The sequence below is a fragment of the Streptopelia decaocto genome, assembly GCF_964273445.1.
Source record: "Streptopelia decaocto genome assembly, chromosome: 15".
Classification (NCBI taxonomy): domain Eukaryota; kingdom Metazoa; phylum Chordata; class Aves; order Columbiformes; family Columbidae; genus Streptopelia; species Streptopelia decaocto.
In genome coordinates this window covers 14,684,023-14,703,519 of record NC_138670.1, presented here as the reverse complement: position 1 = coordinate 14,703,519, position 19,497 = coordinate 14,684,023, and the positions used below count along the sequence as shown (strand labels likewise).

At 58.1% G+C, this 19,497-nt stretch overlaps 1 protein-coding gene across 1 annotated transcript; it reads left to right on the top strand.

Moving 5' to 3' along the window:
- Positions 1–5,902: 5,902 nt before the first annotated feature.
- Positions 5,903–19,497, top strand: LOC309446620 (antigen WC1.1-like; the record flags this gene model as incomplete). The annotated part of the gene is made up of 12 exons (XM_082066484.1): positions 5,903–5,969; positions 6,914–7,228; positions 13,290–13,604; positions 14,121–14,447; positions 14,532–14,846; positions 15,185–15,499; positions 16,026–16,340; positions 17,068–17,205; positions 18,029–18,124; positions 18,532–18,615; positions 18,800–18,952; positions 19,436–19,497. The coding sequence occupies 12 exons, from the start codon at positions 5,903–5,905 to the stop codon at positions 19,495–19,497; spliced, it is 2,502 nt and encodes an 833-aa protein (XP_081922610.1).

Genomic DNA, 19,497 nt, shown 5'->3' with positions numbered 1-19,497 from the left:
TGCAATTTTAACCCTCGACAGATACAGTATCTAGGATGCTGTATCTAGGATGCTGTATCTAGGATGCTGTATCTGGGATACTGTATCTGGATGCTCTATTTGGGATACTGTATCTGGGATGCTGTATGTAGGATGCTGCATCTGAGATGCTGTATACAGTATGCTGAATCTGGGCTTCTGTATCAAGGATGCTGTATCTAGGATGCAGGATCTGGGACGCAGTATCTGGGATGATTTATCTTGGATGCTGTACCTAGGATGATGTATCTAGGAGGCTGTATCTAGGATGCTGTATCTAGGATACTGTATCCAGGATGCTGTATCTTGGATGATGTATATGGGATGCTGTATCTGGGATGCTGTATCTAGGTTGCTGTATCTGGGATGCTGTATCTCGGATGCTGTATCTAGGATGATGTATCTAGGATGCTGTAATACGAATACTATGTCTCGGATACTGTATCTGGGATTCTGGATCTAGGATGCTGTATCTAGGATACTGTATCTAAGATGGTGTATATGGGATGCTCTATCTGGGGTGCTGTATTGAGGATGCTGTATCTTGGATGCTGTATCTCGGATACTGTATCTAGGATGCTGTATCTGGGATGCTGTATCTAGGATGCTGTATCTTAGATGCTGTATCTAGGATGCTATATCTAGGGTGATGTACTTAGTATGCTGTATCTGGGATGCTGTATCTTGGATGTTGTATCTGGGATGCTGTATCCGGGATGCTGTATCTGGGATGCTGTGTCCAGGATGCTGTACCTAGGATGCTGTATCTGGGATGCTGTATATGGGATACTGTATGTAGGATGATCTATCTAGGAGGCTGTATCTAGGATGCTGTATCGAGGATGCTGTATCTGGGATGCTGTATCTGGGATGCAGTATCTAGGATGCTGTATCAAGGATGCTATATCTAGGATGATGTACCTTGTATGCTGTATCTGGGATGCTGTATCTGGATTCTCTGTTTGGGATACCGTATCTGGGATGCTGTATCTTGGATGCTCTATCCAGGACGCTGCATCTGAAATGCTGTATCTGGGATACTGTATCTAGGATACTGTATCTAGGATGCTGTATCTGGGATGCTGTATCTGGGATACTCTATCTAGAATGTTGTATCTGGGATGCTGTATCTGGGATGCTGTGTCAGGAATACTCTGTCTAGAATACTGTATCTGGGATTCTGTGCCTAGTATACTGTATCTGGGATACTGTATCTAGGATGCTGTACCTTGGATTCTGTACCTAGGATGCTGTGTCTAGGATGCTGTATCTAGGATGCTGTATCTTGGATGCTTTACCTAGGATGCTGTATCCAGGAGTGTGTATCTGGGATGCTGTATCTGGGATGCTGTATGAGGATGCTGTATCTGGGATGCTGTATCTTGGATACTCTATCTAGGATGCTGTATCTGGGATGCTGTATCTAGGATGCTGTATCTAGGATGCTGTATCTTAGATTCTGTATCTAGCATGCTATATCTAGGATGATGTACTTAGTATGCTGTATCCGGGATGCTGTATCTAGGATGGTCTATCTGGGATGCTGTATCTGGGATGTAGTATCTAGGATGCTGTATCTGGGATGCTGTATCTGGGATGCTGTATCTAGGATGCTGTATATGGGATGCTGTATCTCAGATGCTGTATCTAGGATGATGTATCTAGGATGATGTATCAGGGATGCTGTATCTTGGATGCTCTATCTGGGATGCTGTATCTGGGATGGTGTATCTGGGATGGTGTATTGAGGATGCTGTATCTGGGATGCTGTATCTGGGATACTGTATCTGGGATGCTATATCTAGAATGCTGTATCTGGTATGCTGTATCCCTGATGCTGTATCTAGGATGCTGTATTTGGGATGTAGTATCTTGGATGCTGTATACGGGATGGTGTATCTAGGATGCTGTATCTGGGATGCTGTATCTAGGATGCTGTATCTAGGATGCTGTACCTAGGATGATGTATATAGGATGCTGTATCTGGGATGCTGTATCTTGGATGCTGCATAGCAGATACTGTATCTAGGATGATGTATACGGGATGCTGTGTCCGGGATGATGTATCTGGGATGCTGTATCTTGGATGCTGTATCTCGGCTGCTGTATCTGGGATACTGTCTCTGGAATACTGTATGTGGGATACTGTATCTGGAATACTGTATGTGGGATACTGTATCAAGGATGCTGTATCTGGGATGCTGTATCTGGGATACTGTATCTAGGATGCTGTATCAGGGATGCTGTATCTGGGATGCTGTATCTCAGATGTTGTATCTAGGATACTGTGTTTAGGATGCTGTATCTCGGATGCTATATCTAGGATGATGTACCTAGTGTGCTGTATCTGGGATGTTGTATCAAGGATGTGCATCTGTGATGCTGTATCTGGATGCTTATTTGGGATACTGTACCTCGGATGCTGTATCTGGGATGCTGTATCTTGGATGCTGTATCTAGTATGCTGTATCTGGGATGCTGTATCTAGGATACTGTATCGGGGATGCTGTATTTGGGATGCTGTATCTAGGATGCTGTATCTGGAATGTTGTATCTGGGATTCCGTATCTGGGATGCTGTATCTGGGATGCTGACTCTAGGATGCTGTATCTGGGATGCTGTATCTAGGATGATGTATCTGGGAAACTGTACCTAGGATGCTCTATCTGGGATGCTGTATCTGGGATACTGTATCTAGGATACTGTACCTGGGATGCTGTATCTGGGATGCTGTATCTAGGATGATGTATCTAGGATGCTGTATCTGGAATGTTGTATCTGGGATACTGTATCTTGGATATTGTATCTAGGATGCTGAGATACAGCTACCTAGATACAGGATCCCAGATCCTGGCTGGAGGGGACGAAGCCAGGAGAGCTGACCCCAACTGACCAAAGGGATATTCCACACCATATGATGTCAGGGTCAGCAATAAAACTGAGGAGGCAGGTGGGTTCTTCAAAACATCCTTTGCTCAGAGACAGGCTGGGCATATGTATCTCCTGCTGTCAGTAACTATTTCTCCACTTATTAAATGGTCTTTATCTTGACCCATGAGGTTTTCTTTCTTGCTTCTGCCCTTCCAGTTCCTGCCCAATCCCACTGGTGGGGTGTGAGCAAGTGATTGGGTGGGTGCTGCCACATGGGGTCACCCCAACATGTGCACAGAGCAAACAGGTTGTGCTGGTGAGGTCCCTGGGGTCTCAGTAGAGTCTTGTATCTGGGCAGGAACAACCCCAGTTTCCAATCTAAGTTGGGGAATGACCTATTAGAGAGCAGCATAGGGGAAAGGGACCTGGGGGTCCTGGGGACAGCAGGGTGACCATGAGCCAGTACTGGGTCCTTGTGTCTAGGAAGCCAGTGGGACCTGGGATGGGTTAGAAGGGGGTGGTCAGTAGGTCAGAGAGGTTCTCCTGCCCCTCTACTCTGCCCTTTAATAAAGGGTTTAGTTCAGTTACTATCAGGATATGCTTGGGGATCATATACATATATATGATATATACAGCCATATCACCCTGAGAATGGCTGATCTGGGAAGCTAAGCAGGGTCGGGCCCGGTTAGTACTTGGATGGGAGACCTTGTGGCCAGGAAGCCAATGGTGCCTGGCGGGGATTAGTAGGGAGTGGTCAGTAGGTCAGAGAGGTTCACCTGTCCCTCTACTCTGCCCTTGAAAAAAGGGTTTAGTTTGGATACTACCAGAATATACTTGAGGAAAATATATATATACATATAATATATGCAGCCACATCACCCTGAGAACATCCCATCTCATCTGCTCTGGGAAGCTAAGCAGGGTCAGGCCCGCCCAGTGCTTGGATGGGAGACCATATATATATACAGCCATAGCACCCTGAGAACGCCCCATCTCGCCTGATCTGTGAAGCTACGCAGAGTTGGGCCCCGTCAGTGCTTGGATGGGAGACCATAAAGACCAATGGTACCTGGGGTGGGTTAGAAGGGGATGGTCAGTAGGTCAGAGAGGTTCTCCTGCCCCTATCCTCTGCCCTAGTGAGACCCCATCTGGAATACTGTGTCCAGTTGTGGCCCCTCAGTTCCAGCAGGACAGGGAACTGCTGGAGAGAGTCCAGCGCAGCCACCAAGATGCTGAAGGGAGTGGAGCATCTCCCATGTGAGGAAAGGCTGAGGGAGCTGGGGCTCTGGAGGTGGACAAGAGGAGACTCAGGGGTGACTCATTCATGGGGATCAATATGGAAAGGGGGAGTGTCAGGAGGATGGATCCAGGCTCTTCTGGGTGACAACCAATGGTAGCACAAGGGGCAGTGATGTTGCTCCTGGCTGAACGGCTGATAGGCCAGGACCAGGTGCACGTCCTTAGAGGGGCTGGTGAGGTCACTGTCAGAGTAACCAATGAGCACACAGCGGTGGCAGTAGAGGGTGTGAGGTCACTGTCAGTGTAACCAATGAGCACACAGCAGTGGCAGTAGAGGGTGTGAGGTCACTGTCAGTGTAACCAATGAGCACACAGCAGTGGCAGTAGAGGGTGTGAGGTCACTGTCAGTGTAAGCAATGAGCACACAGCAGTGGCAGTAGAGGCTGTGAGGTCACTGTCAGTATAACCAATGATCACACAGCAGTGGCAGTGGAGGGTGTGAGGTCACTGTCAGTATAACCAATGAGCACACAACGATGGCAGTAGAGGCTGTGAGGTCACTGTCAGTATAACCAATGAGCACACAGCAGTGGCAGTAGAGGGTGTGAGGTCATTGTCAGTATAACCAACGAGCACACAGCAGTGGCAGTAGAGGGTGTGAGGTCATTGTCAGTGTAACCAATGAGCACACAGCAGTGGCAGTAGAGGGTGTGAGGTCACTGTCAGTGTAACCAATGAGCACACAGCAGTGGCAGTAGGAGCAGCAGTGCTCACGTCACTGGTGACACCCCATGGCCATGGAGCTCGGTGCCGACCGTCCATGTGCTGTCACAGGGTCCCCAGCAGGCACAGGAGCTGCCCAGCCCCGCGCCTGCGAGGCCGAAGGAGCAGCCCCTGCAGCCCTGGCTGCAGCCGTCGGGCTGGGGGTGTCTCGGGGGCACCGCAGGGATGTGCCGGGCACGGCGCCAGGAGGAAACCACAGACTTCCTGCCCGGGCGCCACGGGGGGAGCGCGGGGGCTGTGGTTTGTGCACCTGCAGGCTGCAGCTCTGATCCACCCGTGGGGAATAACGGCCCCTCGGTGACTCGCTGACAGTCAGGGACACGTCTGAGCCTCTGGGCTGCACGTCTGCTGCCAGGACAGGGACGTGTCCCAGCTCCAGCTCCTGTGAGGGACCTTCCGCGGGCTCTCCAGGGAGCGGCGGGTGAGCCAGCGCTCCTGGGATGGGGCTCTGCCCTGGGCTAAGGCCCTTTCCCAGCTGCTGCTCCCCGCACAGCGGGCTCTGTCACAGGGGCTGTTTCCTTCCCTTCCTGACACAGCCCCGGTGCAGTCCCAGACCCCTGGGTCTTATGGCACCGGGGTGACTGGACACTCTCACCTCTGGCTCTTGGATGTCCCCATCGCAGCACATGCTCAGTGCTCCTGGTCCACACTCAGAGCTCAAGGGGTGAAAAACTGTTTCCCCCACTACAACCAGCCCTGTCCTGTGATGTTCTACCATTGCAGTGCTGTGACACCTGCAGCGGAGCCGTCCCTCATATATGGTCATGAACGGCGCTGGAGAAGTTCATTGGAGGACTGGGCCGTGTCGGAGGGGAGATAGCTCCCGATAATGTCTAAAAAGGTGCTGCTGCTTCGATTGGCTCCTCCTGTAACTGGGGGCATCTGCAGAGATATATTGCCCTCCCGTCATCATTGGTCCCACGAGTCCCTGGAGCTGTGGCAGGGAGTGCGGCACAGAGGGCTGTGCCATCAGGGCAGGAGGCTCAGGATGGGCACAGAGGGACTCGTGTCCCCTCAGACGCTGTGGCTGCTCCTCTGGGTACAGCTGTGCAGGGGTAAGTGCTGACTCATTGTCCCACCGCCCAGGGCCAGTGGGTACCAGTGTGGTCATGGGTCTGGGAATGGGGTTCCTTTGCAGCTGCTGTTGAGACAGGGGGCAGAAGGTTCTCAGATCCACGGAGCCTGTGCCTTTCCCTGTGCCTGTCTGGGTGAGAGACAGTATCTCCTTTTCCGGGGCTCCAGTGTTCTGTGCCTGGCTGGATTCACAGCCCCCTGTCCTGGGGTACCTTTGGGGACCCCTTGTTCCCAGCACTCTGCCTCTGGACCAGTGGTGGCCTCACTGGCAATGGCAGCACCCAGAGATCCCCAGGGCACTGCCAACCTCTGGGCTGCCCCAGAGGGTTTGTGTGCTGCTCACTGCCCCTTGTTCAAAGGGAAACCTGACCCCATGAGGGCAGTTTCTGCCCCCCAGAGAGAGGACGGGGACATCTGCAGTAGAGACATGTCCTTCCTGGGGGGGCTGGCCCAGGGCTGATGCCACGGGAGAGGAGGGAATGTGAGATCCTCTGGATCATCTCAGTGGGAACAGGGAACGCCCTGGGGATGGGGTTGGTTTGGATGGTGCTGGGACAGGTGGTTTACATGGGAAGCTGCAGGCCTGGGTACACGAGGCTGTTCAGGGGGTGCTGGGCTGGGGGCAGTGGGTGCCCTGTGCAGAGCTGGGCAGTGTGTGGGTGGGCATGGGTGGGGGGTACGTGGCCATTGGGGTGGGAAGAGGTGCCTTGTGTGGTGGGATGGAGAATGATCGAGCAGGGCTGGACATGGGCACCCCCATCATTGTGCAGCTGTGGGGACAGATGGACCTCACACTGCTCTGGGGACCTGCAGGGGAGGGGGCTCCCACCATGGTGCCTCTGACTCTGCCCAGGCAGGAGGTTCCCCCAGAGCTGCAGGACTGGGCTCGGTGCTCTCCTGACTCATCCCGTGTTGGTGTTTGAAGGTGCTGCGGAGGTGAGGCTGGCGGACGGTGGCAGGCGCTGTGCCGGGAGAGTGGAGGTGAAACACCGGGGACAGTGGGGGACCGTGTGTGGTGACTACTGGGGCATGAACGATGCAGCAGTGGTTTGTAAGCAGCTGGGCTGCGGGTCTGCTGTTGGAGCTCCTCAGTATGGACACTTTGGGGCAGGATCTGGCCCCATTTGGATGGATGATGTTGGCTGTAATGGCACTGAATCTGCCCTGTCTGACTGCAAACATGAAGGATGGGGTGAACACAATTGTGTTCATTTTGAGGATGCTGGAGTGACGTGTTCAGGTAAGGGGTCAGCCTGTTCCCACCTTTGGGGTTGGGAATGATGGAAGGACCCGGCTGTGCTCTCAGGAAGCAGCAAACGTGCTGGAGCAGGTCCAAATGTGGCCAACAAGTCTGCTGAGCTGGGACAGTCATTGCTGGTGCAACTGGTCCTTGGGGAATGCTGTGACAGCCCTGTGGGCACAGGACCCCGTGCGGGCAGCGCTGACCAGCTGCCCAACCCCTCCTGCCTCACCACAGGGTTGTATGATTTGCTTTTTGGTGTTTTTTTCCAGGATTTGTCCGTCTGGTGGACGGGAAGAGCCGCTGCTCAGGACGTGTGCAGATCTGTGATGGGGACCAGTGGAAAACTGTTTGTGGTTCCCGCTTTGGCCCCAAGGCTGCTGAGGTGGTCTGCAGGGAGCTGCAGTGTGGCGTGGCCCTGCCTGTGTCTGGAGGAGGTCACTTTGGAGAAGGGGCTGGTCCCATGTGGGATGGAGAGCTGCAGTGTGTGGGGAATGAGTCCCTCCTGTCCTCCTGCCCCACGGGGTCCTCCAGGGACCAGGCCTGCCCCCAGATGAACAGCGCTGCTGTCAGCTGCACACGTGAGGACTCGGGGTGGGGTGCTGAACGCTGGGATGAAACCCAGCGTGAGGAGGGGACAGTTGGTGCTGTGGAGACAGGGGAACTGGGGCATCTGTTCCCACAGACTGGTAGAGACGTGACCCTCCTGGGGATCACAGACAAGGGCAGGGCTGGGCTGATGCCCCAGGACAAAGCGGGCAATGGGCTGGTAGGACTCCCTGGGATCAACATGTTGCTCCACAGGGGATACACAAAGGCCTGAGATGATGAGCTGGAAGTACTCAGGGCAGACTGTGGTCCAGGGGAACTTGGGGCCCTGGGAGAAGCAGCAGCGTGTGCTTGGGGATCCCTGGGGACAGGTCTCTTCCCAGGGTGCTGGCTGGGGAGGAGTGGGTGCTCTAGGTGGGCCTGGGCCAGGGGCAGGTTGAAGGGTCTGTTAGGGTAGAAGGAAGTGCTGAAAGCTCTAGAGTCACAAATGACCCAGCAGGGCTGGAGCTGCTCACCCCAGCCTTGCACGGTCCATAGGGATAGAAGGGATCTCTGCACCATACTGGGAACAGCCTGGAAGGGAGGGGGCTCTATCCTGACACCCACAGTACTGGGGCTTGACGCTGATCTGACTGGTGCCGTGTCAGTGTTTGAAGGTGCTGCAGAGGTGAGGCTGGCGGATGGCGGCAGGCGCTGTGCCGGGAGAGTGGAGGTGAAACACCGGGGACAGTGGGGGACTGTGTGTGGTGACTACTGGAGCATGAACGATGCAGCAGTGGTTTGTAAGCAGCTGGGCTGTGGATCTGCTATTGGAGCTCCTCAGTATGGACACTTTGGGCCGGGATCTGGCCCCATTTGGATTGATGATGTCGGCTGTGATGGATCCGAATCTTCCCTGTCGGACTGCAAACACGCAGGATGGGGTGAACATGACTGTGGTCACAGTTTTGATGCTGGAGTAACATGTTCAGGTAAGAAGTCAGCGTAATACCTAACTCTGGGGATAGGATTGGGGAAGGGACATCTCTACGCCCTCAGGAAAAAAAAACAAACATGCTGGACCTGGGCTCAGTGTGCCCAGTCATGCTGCTGAGCTGGAACTATCATTGCTGCTGTGACCGGTCCTTGGGGAAAGCTGAGAAAGCCCTGTGGGGACAGGACCCCATGCCAGCAGCGCTGACTTGCTGCCCAGCCCCTCCTGCCTGCCCACAGCTCCCCCTGCCTGCCCACAGCTCCCCACACTGACCCATGAAATAGGGTCTATACCAGCACTTACTGACTCTCGTCTGTGCTGCTGTCACCCTCTGAGGCAGCGGGAGGCCAGGGGGACATGCGGGTCTCCTGTCCCCAGCCTGACCATTGGCCTTGGACCTGTGCACCCCTGGGCAGAGCACGGTGTCCCTGGATGAGAACATCCCCCTGGAGCAGGCAGGGGAGGGCTCTGGAAAGCACCAGCTGTGATAACAGCTGCTCCATTTCTGTGCTCTGGGACATCTCCCACCTAAAAGGAACCTCCCAACAGCCCAGGAACACCCTGGGATCAGAGTGAGCCTCTGGTTGCACCAGGTGATGATGGTCCTGCCTGGGCTCTGCAGGGGCTGAGCAGCTGCATCTTCGTCATCATCTGGGCCAGTTCTCCTGGACCCCAACGGCTCACACGGCTGCGGTGCTGGTGGAGCGTGCCGGGCAGCACAGAGGACCGTGTGTGGGACCCTTTGTCTGAGCACACCTGTGTCTGTGAGTGTGTGGCAGACACACACCTCGAGTGCTCTGGTGCTGTAGAGAAGGGGCGGAGGAGCCTTGGACGTGTTTGTGGCACCAACACTCCCCCAACAGCTTCTGCTGGGATGTGCAATGTGCGGTTTGTCCAGGGATTCCTTGGAGATGATGTGGGAAGTGGGCAAGTAAGTGCCAGAGGGCTCCGGGAACTCCCAGGTTTTTTGGTGTTTTTTTCCAGGATTTGTCCGTCTGGTGGACGGGAAGAGCCGCTGCTCAGGACGTGTGCAGATCCGTGATGGGAACCAGTGGAAAACTGTTTGTGGTTCCCGCTTTGGCCCCAAGGCTGCTGAGCTGGTCTGCAGGGAGCTGCAGTGCGGCGTGGCCCTGCCTGTGTCTGGAGGAGGTCACTTTGGAGAAGGGGCTGGTCCCATGTGGGATGGAGAGCTTCAGCGGGTGGGGAATGAGTCCCTCCTGTCCTCCTGCCCCACGGGGTCCTCCAGGGACCAGGCCTGCCCCCAGATGAACAGCGCTGCTGTCAGCTGCACACGTGAGGACTCGGGGTGGGGTGCTGAACGCTGGGATGAAACCCAGCGTGAGGAGGGGACAGTTTGGGATTGTGGAGACAGGGGAACTGGGGCATCTCTTCCCACAGGCTGGCAGAGGCGTGACCCTCCTGGGGATCACAGACAAGGGCAGGACTGGGCTGATGCCCAAGGACAAAAAAGGGACATGGGCCGGTAGGCCTCCCTGGGATCAACATGTTGCTCCACAGGGGATACACAAAGGCCTGAGATGATGAGCTGGGAGTTGCCCCGGGTAGACTGTGGCCCAGCTGAGCTGGGGGCCCTGGGAGAAGCAGCAGCGTGTGCTTGGGGATCCCTGGGGACAGGTCTCTTCCCAGGGTGCTGGCTGGGGAGGAGTGGGTGCTCTAGGTGGGCCTGGGCCAGGGGCAGGTTGAAGGGTCTGTTAGGGTAGAAGGAAGTGCTGAAAGCTCTAGAGTCACAAATGACCCAGCAGGGCTGGAGCTGCTCACCCCAGCCTTGCACGGTCCATGGGGATAGAAGGGACCTCTGCACCATACTGGGGACAGCCTGGACGGGAGGGGGCTCCCACCCTGACACCCACAGTGCTGGGGCTTGACGCTGATCTGACTGGTCCCGTGTCAGTGTTTGAAGGTGCTGTGGAGGTGAGGCTGGCGGATGGTGGCAGGCGCTGTGCTGGGAGAGTGGAGGTGAAACACCGGGGACAGTGGGGGACCGTGTGTGGTGACTACTGGGGCATGAACGATGCAGCAGTGGTTTGTAAGCAGCTGGGCTGTGGATCTGCTATTGGAGCTCCTCAGTATGGACGCTTTGGGCCAGGATCTGGCCCCATTTGGATGGATGATGTTGGCTGTAATGGCACCGAATCTGCCCTGTCTGACTGTAAACATGCAGGATGGGGTGAACATAACTGTGTGCACAATTTCGACGCTGGAGTGACGTGTTCAGGTAAGGGGTCAGTTTGTTCCCTACCTTTGGTGCTGGGATGATGGAAGGGCACTGGCTGTGCCATAGGGAGCAACAAACATGCTGGAGTAGGGCCCAGTATGGCAATCATGCTGCTGAGATGGAACTGTCATTGCTGGTGTAACTGGTCCCTGGGGAAAGCTGTGACAGCCCTGTGGGGACAGGACCCCATGCAGGCAGCGCTGACCTGCTGCCAGGCCCCTCCTGCCTGCCTACAGCTCCCCCCACTGACCCATGAAACAGGCTCTTTGCCAGCACTTACTGACTCTCGTCTGTGCTGCTGTCACCCTCTGAGGCAGCGGGAGGCCAGGGGGACATGTGGGTCTCCTGTCCCCAGCCTGGCCATTGGCCTTGGACCTGTGCACCCCTGGGCAGAGCACGGTGTCCCTGGATGAGAACATCCCCCTGGAGCAGGCAGGGGAGGGCTCTGGAAAGCACCAGCTGTGATAACAGCTGCTCCATTTCTGTGCTCTGGGACATCTCCCACCTAAAAGGAATTTCCCAACAGCCCAGGAACACCCTGGGATCAGAGTGAGCCTCTGGTGGCACCCAGGTGATGATGGTCCTTCCTGGCCCAGGCTCTGCAGGCGCTGAGCAGCTGCAGCTTCGTCATCATCTGGGCCAGTTCTCCTGGACCCCAACGGCTCACATGGCTGCAGTGCTGGGGGAGCGTGCCGGGCAGCACAGAGGACCTTGTGTGGGACCCTTTGTCTGAGCACACCTGTGGCTGTGAGTGTGTGGCAGACACACACCTCGAGTGCTCTGGTGCTGTAGAGAAGGGGCGGAGGAGCCTTGGACGTGTTTGTGGCACCAACACTCCCCCAACAGCTTCTGCTGGGATGTGCAATGTGCGGTTTGTCCAGGGATTCCTTCGAGATGATGTGGGAAGTGGGCAAGTAAGTGCCAGAGGGCTCCGGGAACTCCCAGGTTTTTTGGTGTTTTTTTCCAGGATTTGTCCGTCTGGTGGACGGGAAGAGCCGCTGCTCAGGACGTGTGCAGATCCGTGATGGGAACCAGTGGAAAACTGTTTGTGGTTCCCGCTTTGGCCCCAAGGCTGCTGAGCTGGTCTGCAGGGAGCTGCAGTGCGGCGGGGCCCTGCCTGTGTCTGGAGGAGGTCACTTTGGAGAAGGGGCTGGTCCCGTGTGGGATGGAGAGCTGCAGTGTGTGGGGAATGAGTCCCTCCTGTCCTCCTGCCCCACGGGGTCCTCCAGGGACCAGGCCTGCCCCCAGATGAACAGCGCTGCTGTCAGCTGCACACGTGAGGACTCGGGGTGGGGTGCTGAATGCTGGGGCTGTGCCGGGGGTTGGGGACAGAGCAAGGACTGTGCTGGGTGGGTGTAGGGCCGGAGGGGTCATGGGACAGTCTGCAGCATGAAAACCATGCAGAAGGAGAAGAAGGGCCTCTGTCCCTCTGGCCTTTCTACCAGCTACCAAGGGTACAAAAGCACCAACCTGCCCTCTCTGAATGCTTCTTTGTCTCTGTCTACTCTCCCATGGCTGTCCTAGGAGCCCTGCACCACTGAGGCCCCAGAGGAAGGCAGGACAATGGAGGAGTTTGCCTGGGTTGATGAGGACTGGGTTAGGGAGCAGTTAGGCAATCTGGACATCCATAAATCCATGGATCGGGATGAGATGCACCCGCGGGTGCTGAGGGAGCTGGCTGAGGTCATTGCTGGACCGCTCTCCATCATCTTTGCCAAGTCTTGGGAGACGGGAGAGGTGCCCGAGGATTGGAGGAAAGCAAATGTCACTCCAGTCTTCAAAAAGGGCAAGAAGGAGGACCCGGGTAACTATAGACCGGTCAGCCTCACCTCTGTCCCTGGGAAACTGATGGAACAACTTCTCCTTGGTGTCATCTCAAGGCATATCAAGGATAAGAGGGTCATTAGGGGCAGTCAACATGGCTTAACCAAGGGGAAGTCGTGCTTCACCAACCTCATTGAGTGTTATGAGGACATAACAAGGTGGATGGATGATGGCAGAGTGGTGGATGTGGTCTACCTTGACTTGAATAAGGCATTTGACACAGTCTCCCACAGCATCCTCATAGCTAAACTGAGGGAGCGTGGTCTGCAGTGAGGGTAACAGAACACTGGACCAGGATGCCCAGGGTGGTTGTGGAGTCTCCTGCTCCGGAGACATTCAAAACCCACCTGGACACCTTCCTGTGTAACCTCATCTGGGTGTTCCTGCTCCAGCGGGAGGGTTGGACTGGATGAGCTTTGAGGTCCCTTCCAATCCCTAACATTATGTGATTCTGTGATTCTCTCCTCCTCTGTCCCCAGAGTACACAGGGTTCAGGCTGGTGAACGGCAGCACAGTGTGTGCGGGGAGGGTGGAGGTCCAGGTGCTGGGGAGCTGGGGGACCCTCTGTGCCTCCCGCTGGGATCTCTCGGATGCCCACGTTCTGTGTCGTCAACTCAACTGTGGGTTTGCGGAGTCCATTCCTGGAGGAGAGCATTTTGGGAGAGAGACTGGCCCTGTCTGGAGAGACTCATTCCACTGTGACGGGACTGAAGCCCACCTGGGACAGTGCCCAGTGGCCACCCTGGGGGCCTCCCCGTGCTCCCCCGGGAACAACGCTGCTGTCATTTGCTCAGGTGAGTGCTGGGAAAACGGTGCATTAGCTCTGTTTCCCTTTGTGTGAGACACGGCCACCCCAAGCAGGGGTCCCATGGCAGCACCAGGCTGAATTTCTCCCTGGAGGATCCCTGGGGGGCTTTCCCTGCTCAGACTGACCGCTCTGCTCTGGGAGAGCTGAGGTCTGAACAGACACAGACACCTGTCCCCAGGGCAGCGCCTTAGGCCCTGGTACCACTGCCCAGCCCGGGTTCCATAGGATGAGCCCAGGACAGGCTGGTGGGGCTCTGCTCCATCCCTGTGGCTGCAGACAAACACATCCCATCCCCACAGAGAGCCCTGCAGAGCCTCATCCCACCACCCGCAGCCGCAGACCCGGTGTGAGCTGCAGACAGGGCCTGGGCTTTGCCCTCGCTTCTTGTCAGCACAGGGCTCGCTCTCGCCCTGTTTGGTCGGACACCCCCCTTGCCCTCCTCCCCAGGGGCTGCCGTGCTGCCCGGTGCCACTGATGGCTGTGGCTCCTCTGCTCTCGCCAGGCCCGGCCGACTCTGCGTCCCTGCGGCTGGTGGGCGGCGGGAGCCGGTGCGACGGGCGAGTGGAGATCTTCCAGCGCGGGACGTGGGGCAGAGTGTTGGACGACCAGTGGGACGTGCGGGAGGCCAGCGTGGTGTGCCGGCAGCTGCAGTGTGGAGAGGCAGAAAAAGCCTACAGCCCCCCAAAGCCTGAGCGAGGGACGGGCCCCGTGGGGCTGCGAGGGGTCCGGTGCGCAGGGCACGAGGCCAGCCTGACCCTCTGCAACACCTCCCTGCCCGGGAGTGCCCTGCTGGGAGGGGTTGTGGAGGACGTGGGAGTCATTTGCTGGGGTGAGCGGCGCTGCACGAGCCCCCAGATGATGGGGTGGGGGGCAGCCACCCCCTGACAGCTCCTGGGCTTTCTCCCCACTGCAGGGAGCCGGCGGGTCCGGCTGGTGAACGGGCCCGGTCGCTGCGCAGGGAGAGTGGAGATCTACTACCAGGGCAGCTGGGGGACCGTCTGTGACGATGGCTGGGACCTGTCTGATGCCGCCGTCGTTTGCCACCAGCTGGGCTGCGGAGGGGCGGTGGAGGCGGCCGGCTCTGCTCGCTTCGGGGAAGGCTCCGGGCGGATCTGGCTGGACGGTGTGAACTGCTCCGGGGCCGAAGCTGCTCTCTGGGACTGCGCTGCCGGGCCCTGGGGGCAGCACGACTGCGGGCACAAAGAGGACGCGGGCGTCATGTGCTCAGGTGTGTGCCGGGAGCTGTGCCGGGATGGTTCCCGGGGGGCCAGGACGCAGGGAAAGCCGGGCATGGCCAAGGCTGTCTCTGGCTGAGCCCCTGCCTGAGCCCTGCTACGTACACCCATGCACGGGTGTCCTCAGTTCAGCGGGGTCCCTGGGGAGCTCAGTGTCCCCCAGGGTGAGCAGGGAGAGCAGGGGCTGTGTCCATCAGGGACTTCTCTATGCCCTGGGTGCGAGGGGGACTTGCTGGCCCTGCCCTGCCTGGCTGGGGGCCTGGGGAGCGCAGGGGTGTCCTGGCTCCCACAGCCCCACACCAGCCTGTTCTCTTGCTGCCTTTCCTCCCAGAGTTCGTGGCCCTGAGGCTGGAGAACAGTGACGGCTGCTCCGGGCGCCTCCAGGTTTTCTACAACGGGACATGGGGGAGTGTTTGCTCCAACTCGATGACTCCTGACACAGTGTCACTGGTGTGCAAGGAGCTGGGCTGCGGGGACGGAGGATCCCTGGAAGCAGGCCTGCCCTATGGCAGGGTGTCTGGCACTGCCTGGCTGGATTACGTGCAGTGTGGAGAGGGAAACATCTCTTTTTGGCAGTGTCCATCTACCCCCTGGGACCCACAGTCGTGCGATAGCCTGCGAGAAGAGACCCACATCACCTGCAATGGTAACTCTGAGCCACTCGGGCACCGGTGCCACCCCAGCTTCTGCTCCCCTCTGGGCATGGCCAAATGCAGAGAAAGAGCTTGGAGGGGTTTTCCTTGCCATGTCAGACTCTTGTGCTGCTGGTGGCACAGATGTGACCACAGTTCTCAGTGTCCCACATGTCCGGGAGCAGTTGCCACCCAGCAGCGCCTGGGGGAGCAGCGACATCTCCAAGTGGTCTCAGCAGAGACCAGAGAGGGTTCAGAGGAGTCTCCCCTCCATGGACACCCTCCTGCTGCTCTGTGACCAAGATGGCACACACAGGCACAAGCAGAGCTCAGCCCCGCTCTCTTCTGCACAATCCCCTGAGCCAGCCCCTTCACCACAGTGTTTCCTTCTTCAGGGGGACGCCCAGAAATGCCCCCAGAGCCTTTGGCCCCGTGCCCCAACTCCAGCAGCTGCACAGGTAGGGAGCTGCTCCTCCTCGTGCTCCTCTTGCCTGGCTCCTCTGCTGTCTGAGTGCCATGGGAGCTCTTTGCCTTCTCCAGACAGGGAGAAGATCCGTGCCGTGGGAGGCGAGGACGGGTGCTCGGGCAGAGTGGAGCTCTGGCATCGCGGCTCCTGGGGGACAGTGTGCGATGACTCCTGGGACATGCAGGATGCCCAGGTGGTGTGCAGGCAGCTGGGCTGTGGCCCCGCAGTGTCTGCCCTGCATGAGGCTGCTTTTGGGGTGGGCCAGGGCCCCATCTGGCTGGAGCGGGTGGAGTGCCGGGGGACGGAGTCGTCTCTGCAGGACTGCTGGGCCCGGCCTGGGGACGGACGTGCTTGCCGGCATAAGGAAGACGCTGCCGTGCGCTGCTCGGGTGAGCGGGGGCTGGGACCCCTTGGTCAGGTATTGTCAGGGAGCTGGGAAAGGCCTTTCACCCGCTTGGTCCTGGCACAGCCCCTGAGCTCCCGAGAGCAGGAACGTTCCTGTGGGGTTCAGCAGCCTGGTGCCAAGCAGGGAGCAGCCTCGGTGGAACTGGGTGTCCTTGGGCCACTGCCGTGGGGCCCTGCAGCTCCAGGACCATCCATCCCCGGCTGCCTGTGCCACCCTGCCCGCCGCCCAGAGCAGAGGCCCTGGGCCCTGTCCTGGGTCCCTTTCTAGCACTACGGGAGGGGCAATTGGGGTGGGATGTGTCAGGGACACTACAGACACACACTGGGGTGTTGCAGGGGAGGCTCCCTGGTACGTGCACTCCCACCCTCTCAGCCCAGCTCTCCTTTTCCTCCTCTGCAGCTGCACCCAGGACAGCAGCATCCCCACCCCGAGCAGGTAACTCGTCCTCCCCAGGGCTGGGTATCCCAGGGCCGGGCTCTGACCCACAGTGGGGTGCAAGGGGCTCCTTGCTGGAGCATGAAACTCCCAGGAGGGAGTGGTTGTGTGGGGGTTGAGGAGGGGGTGAAATTCAGTCAGCAGGGTGGAAGCTTCTCCATCATCCCCCCTGGGGCCCTCCACTCTCTGCTGCCTTGTGTGATGGGGGTCAGGTCTGGTGCTGCCTCCACCTCTCCCAGGGCTGGTGCTGTTCTTCCATGTTCTTGCCTGTGCAGATCCCACCCGGGGCCGTCCGACTGTCAGTGAGAGAATCTCAGTGCCCGTCATCATCTGCATCATCCTGGGGGCCCTTCTCTGCCTGCTCCTGGCCCTGCTGGCCAGGCAAGCGCTCAGGGCCAGGGCTGGGCGCAGAGGTGGGTCCTTCCACAGAGCTCCCAGTGATGCCTCCTGGAAGGGCTGGGGGTGCTGCGGGGGGTCAGTAAGGGGCATAAGCAGAGCTGAGGGGAGGAGACTGTGTGCTGCCACCTGTCCCACACACCCCATTGACTCTCTGGCCATAGGGCACCAGCAGCAAAGGGCTGGAGAGAGCCCAGAGGTGGTGGGAGCAAGAGATGGGGCAAGGAGAGACATGGCAGAGCAGGACTGTAGGAGATGTTATCCTGGAGGAGAAGTTATCCTGGGGGAGAAGTTATCCTGGGGAAGATGTTATACTGGGGGAGATGTCGTCCTTGGGGAGAAGTTATTCTGGGGGAGATGGCCAAGGCTGGCAGTGCTCTGGGTAGTGCTGGAGGGTGCTCTGGGGCAAAGGAGAAGACAGGAGGAACACAGGGCAGCAGGGCCCATCTCCATGGAGTCAGGCCCCAGGCTGACCCTCTGCCCAGCCCTGTCTGCCCTTGGTAGGACAGGGGCCCTGCTACGGACTCGTGGGGCAGACAGGGGTCGGCTCCAGGTGGAGGGGAAACACGGGAGCTGCTCTGGGGTCAGACAAGGGGGTGACCCAGGGGCCAGAGGGGCTCGAGCGCTGTCTCCAAGGGGCAGATGTGAGGGTGATGCTACCCCAGATCATCTCCACAGTGATGTGGCCCTCACTGGGGATGTGGCAGCTGTTCCTGGACAGCACCCTGGGGCTGTGCTGTTGGAGCAGTCCTGGGCTGGGACAAGGAACAGTTTTGGGGAGCACAGTGGGGTCCCATTGCCCCTCTGCCTGCTCCATGCCAGCTTTGCCTCTGTCCCCAGGCTCCAGGACAGCCCAGGAGCTCTTCCCCGAGGCCGTGTACGAGGAGATCGGTCACAGCCCAGCGTGGGAAAAGCAGGCAAGGTTTGGTCACTCAGGTGGGTGTGGGCACATCTGCAGGACCCTTTCCCCTGGCCCCTCCCCAGGGCTGATCCCCTGAAGCCCCCAGCCCGTGGTCCCTGCAGTGCTGGGGCTGTGTGGTCTGTGGGGAGAGCACCCCAGCCCTGGGCCCGGGAGAGGAGCTGCCTCCCAACCCGCTTTGCCCATCGCAGCTGCACAGCCCCACTCTTCCTGCCCCTGCACCCGTTGACGAGTGAGGGAAGAGCTGTCCTGGGGCAGCTCTGGGAGCACCTTTGAGACAGGGCTTGTCCCAGGGGAGCAGGGTGAATTCCCAGCCCTCCTCCCCATGCAGCCCCAGCTCTGTGGGTCCCCCCTTCCCCAGCAGCACTGGCCACGAACAAGGTCAGTGGGCTCGCCCCATAACTCTCACTGCACATCTCTCCAGGCTCCTCTTCAGAGCAGTCCCTGACCCAGCTGCAGCCCTACCCTGGGCACCGAGAGGAGGAGGATGGTCTGGGATCAGCACCAGGTAATGAAGTAGGAAGGGGGTGATCTGCCTGCAGACAAGTGAAGGACAGACGTGTCACTGAGTGTCACCATCAGAGAAGGGGAAGACCTGGGGGTCTCCTGTGCTGCTGCCAACCCCAGCTCCTCCCATCCTCTGCTCTGCAGGATGTATCTTCTCACTGTCACCAGCTCCCCTCTCTTTTCAGATGTTCCTGTTCTGCCTGGGGGTGACCCAGTGGATGGCTCTGTTGATGCCAGGGAGGTTTCTCACCCTGGGGAGGACGATGACCCTGGACAGGGAGCTCAGGAAATGCCCAGGGTGCCAGCGGAGGGAGAAGGACCCAGCGATGCACCCAGAGGTGAGAGGGAAACTCAGCGCTGCTGGTTCCTGGGGTGCCATCCCACTGCCACCCTGGTTGCTGCTGCACTGAGACCTAAACCTCCCGGGAAGGGGGAACCTGCCCCAGGAGTTTCCCGTGGAGGGACTGAAGGGTGGGAGAAGGAGCTGAGTGTGGTGAGGAGCAGGGGGGAAGGTGATGCACAGACCCCATGGGGTGAGCTGCAATGTCCGGCATTGCTGCTTGCAGGGGGCAGCCTGTGCTCCCAGGGAAGTGCCGGGGTCCCTGGAGCTGAAGGAGACACCGCGTCCCTGTCCCCGGGGAGCACGGGCTATGATGACGCTGAAGAGATCTCTCTGGCACATGTGTGACACACAAAGGCTGTGACAGAGCTGGGTGGCACTGGGAACTGCCTCCCTTTGCCCATGGGCAGCACAAACAGCACAGAGTTTCCTCTACTTTCCCCTTTTTTCCACTGTGTATCATATTTGTTCTTATTGAAAGTGTTGGTGGACTTTGACTTGGAGCTGGTTTGTGTCTGCCCAGGCGTCAGGAAATCTTCCTGA